Raw genomic sequence first — 11,964 nt, forward strand, 5'->3', positions numbered from 1 at the left:
TGTTTTCAGTGGATACTATGCAGATACATGAACATTTAATGATGCTGTATCCTACTCTAAGATAAAACAGTATTTTAGGTAAAATCCTGCTTGTATAATAAACTTAATTTGAAAGATTAAAATCAGCAATACACAGGTGTCATAGAAAACAGAGAACAGAAGAGATTACAAACAAGAAGCCAAAAAGAATTATAGAGGAAGACTAGAGAACTAGAGAACAGCAACAAAATGGGAAGTTTTTGGTTTGGATTTGTTGGGGTTTTGTTTGTGTTCTTTATTGGATAAATATTCATCCTCTTCCTCCTGATTATAATGCACTGCTTATTTCAGTCAAGCACTGGGAATATCTTAAATCTATAAATATACACTACATAGCTATGAGGGTGGTGCAAAGTTTTTGTAGTCATACTGCCTAGTCCTCGTGGCACCAAAAATCCTCTCCCACTTGCTAGTCATTTATGCCAACTCTTATATAAAGCCCAAAATATTGCCAAGAGAAAACCTACAATTATTCTGTGAACTAAAAGTAATTTTCATTCTCCAAGATGTGCTACAAATTAACTTTCCATTTAAAACAGTGAACAACTAATGAAAAAGATTGCTTTCAATTAAAAAATTGCAGACATACATTTAGACAAAATTGAAGAGGGCACCTAGAGTTTAGAAAAACTCTAATACTTGGATATGTACTCAACAAAACCATTATTTTTTTCCTCTCTCCATAAAAAGAAGGCTCACTAACCAAAGACTGGTTTGGGATTTTTCCCTGGTGACATTTTTGCACACAATTGCTTAAGACTCTATTGCTCTTACCAGTTTCTACATGGGAAAATGCATACTGACTGCTAGAGGAGGAACCCATGTTAAAATCCTCTGAACTCTGAGCTTCTTCACCATCAGCAGGAGCTTCCTCCTGACTCTGAGTTTCTTCTGGTTTTGGAGCTTCAAGTGTAACAATGTCAGAATCATCACTAATAGTTCCAATGCAGGAGCCATCATCAGGAACTTTTTCTTTATTTTCCTAGGGAAAGGGACAGTGTGAGAATTATTCAGACACAAAAAACATGAAGTAATTAAAACAAACAAACAAACAAACAAAAATTGTTGGAACTTCAGGAAAGGAAAAATTTGTCTCTCTAATGCCTTCCAAACATTTCTTGCCATTGACAGATGGGGCTTAGAGAAGTTTCTAAATAATGTAGTCTGTTAATGTAATTTACCTCTGGAACTGTCTGAGTCTCCTCAAAACCAGACAGAGTATTATCTACTGCTGGGATCTCTTCATCATTGTTGCACTGAGCTATATGAATAAAAAGAGGAAATAAACAAGCAAACAAACATGGGACTAAAAGCAGCAACCACAAATTATGCCCACACCCATGTAATATTAATATACAATGTCATAATGTTATTTTTTAGGAGTACAAGCATTGATGGTTCCTTCCAAATTATTCTTATTTGATCTATGACATTACCAGGGAACAATTCTTTTATCAATAACACTTCTATAAATGATCTTACAGCAACACCAGTGCACACTATTCTATAACACATCTAAAGTATGGACAAAATGAAAGACATTCTACTAATTTCACACATTTCAGGAAAAAAATACTTTTATAAAGTTGACAACTGATTATTTTCCATAACACTGGTGAAGCAAATACCCTGACAGACATCCAGAAAGCACATAAAAATCTATTGAAAAATACCAATTTTGTGCCAATGCTACAACAAATATTGATCTATTTTATGCAACTACAACTCTTTTAATATCTTGCCTTGCTCCTCATCAATTGCCTGCTCCTCTTCTTGCAAGGAAACATATTCTTCTGAAACAAACTCATGGTTGTCATTTGTGCTTCCATTTTCCGAGGTCACTGTCTCTATGTCAGAACCCTGAAGGTGAAAAGTTTAAATGGACATTACAATTACTGGGGTTTCCAATAGTAAAGTAGGAAGAAAGGACTACAAAGAAAACAGAATATTAGTAATAAAAACAGAAACAGAAAAACTGAGCCTTTAAAACTGAAGATGACTTTGAGCTAAGAAAAGCAGGTGAAATACCAACTAATTAACTAGAGTGAAACAAGTGTTAGTGTGTAATTCTCATGACCAAGGTTAAAAAAAGTTAGACAAGGACAATTCTAAAGGGGAAAAATGACAGCAATTTAGGCATTAATTAACAACTACACTGAGTATTTTAAAAAACTATTTTTATTGTCTTTATTAGATCTGTTTATTAAATGGAATTTAGATAACCAGAGGAGGTTTTGAATATGGGATCTAATTCCTGTTCCTATCTATTGTATGCAAATACACACACCCTCCCAAAAATAGAACTTTCAAGCATATCAACATGAGCTGCAATAAATACTACTATCAGGATAAACTATGTATAACTTCACTCCATCTCAACTCCTGTGAGAAATTTTGAAAGGCTGCTCATAGAGTACATCTCTGACACCTCAAAAACAAATATTTATACAAACTCTAGATTGAATTTCTGTCTTTAATCCAGAAAGGAGCCTTCGTTACTGGTCAGCAGCCAGGCAGCAACAACACCAGAGCACAACAGGAACTGCAAATAAACAACGCCAGGAGACTGCAGGGTACTAAAGTCCAGCAATATGCTTGACAATTCCAAATGTTTAATCTTTATATTGTAATTTTGGTTTAAAAACACTGATGAGACACCAGTAAGGCTATTAGCAAACTAGAAACATGCAAAACATAACTGAAAAAATCCTAAGTCACTCTGATCCATAAATAAGTTGAGCTGTTTTTGTAAACAGAGATAGTTATTTTTGCAACAGCAGGTGTGAAATTACAGTAGCAGCAATACTTCCAGATCAGTTTCCCTGGATGTCTCATTTCAGGACTCAAGCAAACATGTATGCTTTTGTTTTTACAGAGCCTGTACTTCAGGAAGATTAGATACCTCAAAAAGAAGTGCATAAGATACATTCTATAATCATGTTACAAAGTTATGTTTCTTTTAGAAAGGCTTCAAAAATTAACTCCTTTGGTAAACTGTTAAACACTGTGTATCTTTTTTCTTTTTTAAACACATTGTATCTTTTTTCCTTTCGACTATGTAAATATCACAACTTTGATTTGATGTGTTTTGCAGAAATTCACCTCTCATTTACAAGTAATGTACTATAATCTAAGTGAAATCTCAGGAAAGAAAATACAAAGTTATTTGGGGTTTTTGGGTTGGTTAGGTTTTATAGATAGATATACGGGTTTATTATGTGACAATTTTCTCTGGTGTGACAGAACCACTTTCATTTCTTAAATTGTGAAGAAGAAGAACAACATTTCAGTTTGCCCAGGCTCCACAAGAAGAAAAACATCAGGAGTATTGCTTAAGACAGATTACAATTTTAGCTAAAAAACCAAGTTAATGGGCTAGCTGAGTACATGGTAAAACACACAGGTGGGAATGCATGAACTCTCTGATCCACTTCATCTGATGCTGGACCTTCCATGTCAGCAATAGCAAAGAGGTCAAGAAAAGATATTGTCACCTCCCTACCCTCCTACACAAAATTAGCAAGTCCTTTCTCAGGAGCAGCCCAGCAATGTAGAGCACTCTGACTCTGTCCAAAGCCCACCCTCAGTGCAGCAGCCACAGCTGCCAGCTCCCTGCAGCCACAGCCTGGACAGCAGCCACTTCCTGCCCCTAACTCACTGCAAAACGTGTCCACAAACAGATTCCACTGTGCCATCACCAATACAGGTCACAACAGCATGTGAGAAAATCATAACTCAGAACTCCAAATTTGTCTAACCCACAGTTCTACCCCTGTCCTAAACATCCAGCTCAATTCACTGCAGTGTACAGAAGTCCACATCCCCCTCCATGGGCAGTAGCTGTGTGAAGTGTACCTGGCCATCCCATCCATTCTGCTTTCTTTCTGCTCAGATTCAAAGCTGTCTTACCAGAAGAATGCTAATAATGGCAGCTCTCAAACACCAGTGCTGCCCCCATTTTTATTTCACTGAATCAGAGATGAATAACTGGCAACAAAAAATCTCCATGCCACAGAAATCTGTTCTGCTTTGACTAGACAAATCCCAGCCATCCTACAATCTTGTGTTATGTTAACTTATTTAGACAGCATAATTCATTTGCAGTTACAGTGTAAAATAACCATCCCAAGAATGAAAATAAAGTCTGTACTTCACAGCTGAATAACTCAACTGCTGAACTCAACCTCTAAATCCTTTTACTTTTATCTGAGCTCTTTGAGTCCAGCAGCCTGTTACGTTCTTGTAGCCCTCTTGGCCTTGAGGAATGGAGTGCATGAGTTTTCTGTTTCTTTTGGTGACAAGATGCCCAACCTGTCATCCAGCCCAAAACAAGGAAAAGAAGTTTTAACCATCTCTTAAATACCACTTTGCTGCCAACAGAAATGAAAGCATGGCCCAATATTTATAAACTTCAAACTGTATCACTTGTGACAAGGAACTGTCAAAACATGAGTGCAATCACAGGTTTGTAATAGCTTGGTTCCAAATTTCCCATTTTCATTATAATCTGCAAAACAGAGGAGTGTGCAATGAAAAACAGATGAACACTATGCATGATTTTCAGTCATTTTTTCCTGCTTTCCTCCTCTGAATGAAACAGTTTAAGTACTGGTCCTCGAATTCTTTTCTGGAGCAGGCAACAAGTAGATGCAGGCAATACTAAGTGTCATTCCAGGAATACTGTCAACCCATCTGTCCTGAGGATTCTGGCTCAATGGCCTCCTCAGTTTACAAGACAATGCTAAATACATAAGAATCAAACCAAACAAGGAAACCAACCCACCCATCCTACACTCACACATCAGCCAAGATCTGCAGAGATCCTCAGAAGAAATCCTCAGGACTAAAGGAGGAAAGGATACTGGATACCCCCACACTACCAGGAAAGGCTTCTCAGAGGTTCTGAGCAACCCAGGCCTGGTTGTCCACTGTGGGAAGGGAAGATAAAACACTTTTCTTATCTACACTCATGTGTCTGCTGTACCTGAGCAGGTGTTGAAGGCACTGTGTCAACCAGCACAGTCAGGGCAGTCATTTGATCAAACCTAAGGGCTGACCCTGCCATAAGACTCCTGCTCTCCACTGACAGCACTGATTTCATCCACACAATGCAAACCTTGAAACCAACAGCAGATCCAGACACCTGTCCCAAGATAGTGCTGGAATATACACTTGTCCCTATCCTAATTTTCTGTAAGGAAGACTATGTAAGGACTGAGGGCTGCCCCTGAACAGCCACTGCTGAAATTAGGACCAGATACCTTAGTGTTAGAAAAAACTTGGGGAAATCATGGAATCATTCCCTCTGCACAAGATATTTTTCCTGCCCAGTATTCCGAACTTTGTTTTGGTGAGGGTACAGATTTATCAGGAGGAGAAAAAATACATTAGCAACAACAGACAAGTTACACAGCATGCTAATATTTTCAGGCAGGGTGAAACAGAAGAATGCATGCCACTAAAATTCTACCAGCTCTTCAAAGTAAAACCTTTGCAGAAAAAGAAATTCTTTTAAATATGAAAATTTGTATCAACTACAGTAAAAGTATACATTTTTTTAAATAGTAGTTTCATGATTTACTTTTAAATTGCTCTTCTGTATTCTCAGCTGATATGCAATATCCACACAAAACAAGAATTACTAAGCTGAAATAGCATTTTACTGCTTATAGATGACAGAACTGTACCAATGTGAAACTGGGTACCTCGTGATTGATGACAGTCCAGCCGCAAGACGAATCACTGTCACTGGAATTTTCAGACATTTTCAAAGCACACTGCAGGTAAAAGTAGACTCTTTTAATATGCAAGACACACAATTTCACTGCTCTATTGAAAAATAAATAAGCAGAAGAATGGAAATCATGATGTTACAGAAGAATATACTAACACACAAATTGTTATTCTGGAATTGATAGGAAAAAAAACAGAATAAAAGTTGAGAAAGAAAATATATCCTTTTATACTTATTTCCTACTATCTTCTTTATACTTGGAGCAAATACAGTTTTGCTAGGCACATACTTATTTCAGCCAGCCAAAAAGCTCTTAGACTAGACACACACACAAAGCTAGTCAATTAATTAATAATTAAAGTTAAACAATGATGCTATAGACAAGTTTTAAGACATGAAATAATTTCTGCTTTGTTACATGCACAGAAACTACAGTTTATTCAAGAAAAACGGTGGGAGGTTTTTTTGAGAAGAAACAGATTAAGATCTTTTGGAACTAATTTTCTTCAACTACTGGGCAAAATCAATGTTTCCTGTTTCTTTCACTCCTTCACACGATTCTGAGGAAAACTGAGAGCATCTGGCAACTACAAAAACAGAATGAAAATAACAAAGTATTTTTTTAAATAATATTATCAGATGACTGGCAGCCACTTTCAAAAGAGAACTGTCCAGCTGCAGCTGCCTATATATCTTTTCTCCTTTTTAACAGGAATTTACCAGGAATACAGAGTATTCATTAACATCATATTCAATCACTTTTTCAAGTCCTTAATTAGCAAAAAGGTTTTATAAAGAAGTTTAAAACAGTTTTTGTTCCTTGAAAAAAAAATATTTAATTTTCATATAAAATTGACTATGGATTCATCTTGGTGGGAAAAATATTCCCAAAACTGAACAATTTCCAATCGATTGGCTGTTATATGCATCAACATAATAAAACAGCCAATGAAACCATGGTTCAATACAGCTTTTATCACACAATTTCAGACACCTGCTGTATTTCCCACTCTGAGTTAATTCCAGTCAGAACACAGAGGAAAGCATCTATGTGTTTAAATTTATTTGCTCTCTACTTTATTATCAATCATGCCTTCATTCCTGGTTTCTCAACACAGAAAATATATATAAAACTTGAATGAGAACATCTAAGTATACTAGTGTGGCTGGAAATGGGCACAACAAAATATAAAACCTCCAATTCCATGTAGGTTTCTCTCAAAACACAGTAAACATGTCTCGTATCTCTGCATTATGGTAGTTACTGAATGTTTTTCTAAGATAAAACTATTTTCTCATCAACTTCTAATATATTTATAGTTCCTCTGTAAAAAAAAAAAAAAAGGAGATGGTGACAATCACAACAACAGTTTAAGCAAAAATACTCACTAACAATCAACTTAGGTATGAAACTTAGAGAGAAACTGAATTACTGAATTTCTGTTTTTTTATAAAGCCCTACTTTGAATATGGTTGTCATTTTCCTGTAGATATTTTTCTTCCTCCATTAGTGCTTTTCCTGGAATCTCAACCAGGGTATGTCAGGTTGGGAGGGGGTGGGAAGAAATCTATTTTGGTTTGAGTTGTTTGGGGTTTTTTAAGTCACACTGCATAAAAGAATCTTTTTTTTTTCTTTTTAATTGTGATTTATTTTTAAATCACACTTCTTCAATCATCAAAATAACAAATGCCCAAATGGTAAAGACTAAGTTCTGGAGTTGACATGCGACATGTGACAACGACATCTGCTTGCTGTCATTAATTACTCTAAATGTGACTGGGCATCCAGCAGCAGCAGCAGCATTCCTTTCACAGGAAGGGAACTCCCAGCACCAGAACTCGTCACCTGGCAGAAATATCACTGGCTGCCTTGCAAAATCTGAATTCTTAAAACACAACCTCAGGGCACCAGTACAGTTTGATACCGGTGCATCTACAGATTTTGAAATCCCAAATTGTCACAGCAGACTCTGTGCTGGGCATTGCAACATCTCTCTTCCTCCAGCTAACTCAGCATTTCACCCTGGGCCTGGTGCACACAACAGAGACACCATCCTGCTCTCCCTGTCCTGCCAAAAACACACGGACTGCAGAAACACAAAGGCATCTTCTGTTCTGAACATACAGCCATGGCTTTGGGCTCCACATAAACACCTGTCCTCCCATCCCACACAAAAGTTTCAGGACCTCACTGGGTACCAACATCATCAAAATATATTAAATAAACAGATAAACAAGCAGGCAAACAATCATCATTTCCTATTGCTCACTTGTCTTGATAAATGGCCTTGAGTTAGAAGTTATTTCTTTGCATTCAACCAGAATACTACACTAAAAGTGCATATTTACCTGCACACAGGTGACAAACCACCAAAACAGAAAATATTTTTATTAGTATTTTAATTAAGACTTTAAATATTAAATATCTTTAATATTAAGAAAAATAATGGATTTTTTAAAAAAGAATAATCAGAAGAACACTAAGGTTTATGGTTAGAACTGCTAAATTTAGCCAAATTACAATAGATAGGTAGTTTGGCATCAGACTGAAGAGCATCTCTAGGGTAAATGCATTCCTACAGGTATATTCAGCAAACATACACATGTAAAACAGTTACCAAAATTAAAACACTTTATTACTCAGATCTAAAAGATCAAAAAGACCTACAAGCTTTAATAAAAAAATTACCTAGGTACAGGGTTCCTAAACTTCAACAATCAGCTAAACAGTTTATTTCTGCAACAGATTAATAAAATGCACATAATCATAACTCAATCCAAGGTCAAATTCAATCCCCTAAGTACACTGAAAAACAGAAGCCTAATTTGAACCCAATGGCTAAACTGACCCACTCACAAACTCTTCTCCAGTTTGATTCTCCAGCAAATGACAAAGACCCACTAAGAACCAATATGCCTCTCCAACCAGCCTAAAGGGGCTGGAAATGCTGCCACTGTCTTCCTGAATGCAACTTTTTAAAAAAAAATAGCTTTGAGCAGGAGTTAAAAAGACATCAAGCCTTCACACTTCCTAATGAATCAAGATGACACTAATGGGTTCTAGCCCAGTAACAGCAGGGATAACTGGAGGATACACGAGGGTGTTACAGGTCTCCTGTATGCCAGGCCAAGCCAGAAGGAAAGACTGGGGGAAAACCCAACCAAAGCCAATCCCGTGGTGCCCTGGTTTTGTATGCTCGCTAAGCATCTTCATTGTCACTTCTGGCATCATCTTCTTAATTTCTGTGTGGACAAATTAAATACTCATTATGCTCAGAGTGCAATTTTTATGTATTTGGGGAAGGGGGGCAGGAACTCAGAAGCATTAACTATTTTCCTACCCTTAGTGAGATGTAAACCAGAAGCATAAGGTGCAAAAGTTTACAACCATATGTATTGTTGATAACACAATACGAAGTTACTCCAGATATGTACATAAAAATAAATCTGAGATACCACATCCTATTTATCTACTGTAAAGCAAAATAAATACCAGCCTTCAACAGGACCACTCCAGTCTAAATAAACCCTTAAGATCAATCATCTAAAAAAAGGATTTCCGAGACTAAAAAATAACCTTCAATAAGCACTGACAAAGATGAGTAATGGGCACCAAAGAAGAATATGAATGTGTTCTACAGAGTTTGCTGTGCTGTCATTCCAAGTAAAAACTCTGAGCTCTCTTCTACAGTCCATTCTTTGTTGCACAACAGAAATAAAAACAGGTTCAGCGCTACTAAACTTCAGCGTTCTCATGGAAGTTTATTATCTCTAAGTGGTTATTTCTTCCCCTAACATTGTTCTCTAAGAATATATTTAGCAACCCATATTGAATATAGAATATTTCCTTGTTTTGAAGGAAAGCCAGGCTCCCGCAAGGCTGGGCATTCCCGGCTCAGTCCCTACCCCCAGTACCGCGCAGGTGTTCCTGGAGCGCACCTGAAGCGGAGCGCGGCCCGGCGCCAGCGCAGTTAAAGCGCCAGCGCCGTGTTTATGAAACAGAGCACCTTGCATCAGCCGCCGAGGCAGCGGCAGAGAAGGAAGTTGGCAAACGCCAGCGCCCGGGGCCGGGGCCGGCACGGCGGTGACCGCTGCCCGGAGCCCGCTCGCCCCCCGAGCAGCGCCGCGGCCCCGCGCGGCCCCGCTCACCCGCTGCCCGCTCCAGGAACGGCCGCCCGGCCCCGGCGCCCCGGGCTCTGCCCCGCTCCGGGCGGCCCCTCCCCGCGGCAGCCGCCGCGCCCCTCGGAGCTCCCCTCGGCCGGGCCGGGGCAGGGCGGCCGCCCCCGCGGGCCGGTCCCGCCGCCTACCTGAGCGCGGCCCTCGCGGGGCCCGGCACGGACGAGGGGCCGCGGCCGCAGCCGCCGGTGACGCCGTCACAAACAACCCGGCCCGCCCGGGCCGGCGCCTGCGCGCGGGGCGGCGCCCGCAGCACCCTGGCGAGCGTAGTCCGCGCCCCGCCGCGGCCCGGCGGCCGCAGCGCCCAGAGCGGCCCGGGCACCGCAGCGACCGGAGCGGCACCGCAGCGCCCGGCCCGCCCCGCGGCCCGCCCCGGGCACCGCCATGGCAACGCCGCGCCGCCGAGCGCGGGCCCCGCGGCCCCGGCGCCGGTTGTGCCGGGCGGGGGCTGCTGGAGGCCCCTTCAGCGCGGGGGGCGTTGTGCCGGTGTGAGCACGGGAGGGCCGGGCTCAGGGACAGCCAGCTCTGAGGAGACGCGCTCCGGGTACATGCCAGGAACGCTTGTACTGAGGGAAAGGATAAACAAACAACCAGAACTCACAGCCTCGCCCCCCAAAAAAACAACCAAACAAACACCCCAGAACATGCCACCCCCCCCCCCAAAAAAAAAAAAAAGAAACAAAAAAACGAAAAAGCTACAACAACCAAAAAAAACACCAAAGCCCAAAGGTGCTGTATAGGGAAAACAAATCTTTGATTCTTCTAACCTCAGGTAGAAAAACTCTGATTAACTAATTTGGAAAGATTCCTCGAAGCACAGGCCCTGCTGCTTCAAGAGAAACTGTCCCAGGAGCCACTCGGACTGGGGATAAGGCAGCTCTTAACTCCCACCCACGTTCCTAGAGCACATCTCACCAACAGGCACTGTGCAAACAGAGCAGATCATCCAAAATCCCAGAGGTTTAGACCCCAACAGTGCTCTGATACTGGAACAAAAAATAAATGGGAGATTGACAACAGGCCTCATTAATAAAGGCAATGTCTTAGTCAAGTTCGATCTAAGAAAGCAAATTGTCAGCTTCATGTCTTACATGACTGAGAGACAAAAAAAAGCTTTCACTGCACCTCTGAGGAGCAGCAGGTTGTAACTGGCTTGCTCAGCAGCACTAAGGGAGGGACCTCACGCAGAGAAGTTTTGTGGCAGGCTCATCAATACAGTACTACAGCAGTTCCCACAAACAGATGAAAAAGTATTTGTCATGTGATAACTCACTCCCTACTGGGGAAAAAATTAAAATATTAAAAATACTTGCATGTAAACATTAGTGAGGAAGCACAATCACTTGTAAATTTCTCCAGGGCTCTATTTTTCATATTTTTATTATCCATACTATTTCTGCCACACATATTAAGATATTTTCTATGCTCAAGATTATCACTAATGCAGAAATTTACATCAATCTCAAGTTTTACTATCTTCCATAGTCATTAAGAGTCAAATTAGCACTGTCCACAGTTTACTAAATAAGGTCAAAATGTTAAGTTCCTCACTCTCCACCATGCATGTATTTCAATACACATCTTGAGCAATGTTTGCTCTGACCAAAAACAGTTGACAAATTTGAAATGCTTTGCCCTGTTAGCTGAAGGGCTGACTAAGATGATCTTTCTCCTGTTGTTCTCCTGTCTCTGCTCCTTAGCCCTCACTTCCCCTCTGCTCCTTAGCCCTCACTGTTAAAAAGAAAACAGCAATATCTGTAAGTATAGCTCAAACAGCAATATCTGTAAGTATAGCATTACAGCCAATAGAGGCACTCAAATTGCTGCACTCCCCTCCTTCCAGCTGTTATAAAAAGTGTTTTCAGCCCCTTGCAGGGCAATGCAGCAGTTTTCTGTACCAGACATTTCTCACTCACCTCAGCACTCCTCTCAAGGCTCTAAGTAAAACAGCTGGAAACAATGCCTGCCACCTTCTCCCTAATACAACACTGTAACATTTGCACACAATAATATAT

General features: G+C 40.3%; 1 protein-coding gene across 5 annotated transcripts in view; it reads right to left on the minus strand.

The window, feature by feature from the left end:
• Window positions 1–10,242, minus strand: part of CCPG1 (cell cycle progression 1) — a 24,418-nt gene extending 14,176 nt beyond the window's left edge. For 3 of the 5 annotated variants that reach the window (XM_059482555.1, XM_059482554.1, XM_059482552.1), the window contains exons 1-5: window positions 10,081–10,242; window positions 5,745–5,816; window positions 1,782–1,899; window positions 1,221–1,300; window positions 814–1,021 (exon numbers count right to left, since the gene is read on the minus strand). In XM_059482555.1, coding sequence (XP_059338538.1) covers window positions 814–1,021; window positions 1,221–1,300; window positions 1,782–1,899; window positions 5,745–5,804 — 466 coding nt within the window. In that variant the 5' untranslated portion in view covers window positions 5,805–5,816; window positions 10,081–10,242. The remainder of the gene's footprint in view (window positions 1–813; window positions 1,022–1,220; window positions 1,301–1,781; window positions 1,900–5,744; window positions 5,817–10,080) is intronic. The other 2 variants (XM_059482553.1, XM_059482550.1) reach the window with 2 other exon arrangements.
• Between the last annotated feature and the right edge of the window lie 1,722 nt (window positions 10,243–11,964).

This window comes from Ammospiza nelsoni, chromosome 14 (assembly GCF_027579445.1).
Source record: "Ammospiza nelsoni isolate bAmmNel1 chromosome 14, bAmmNel1.pri, whole genome shotgun sequence".
Lineage (NCBI taxonomy): Eukaryota > Metazoa > Chordata > Aves > Passeriformes > Passerellidae > Ammospiza > Ammospiza nelsoni.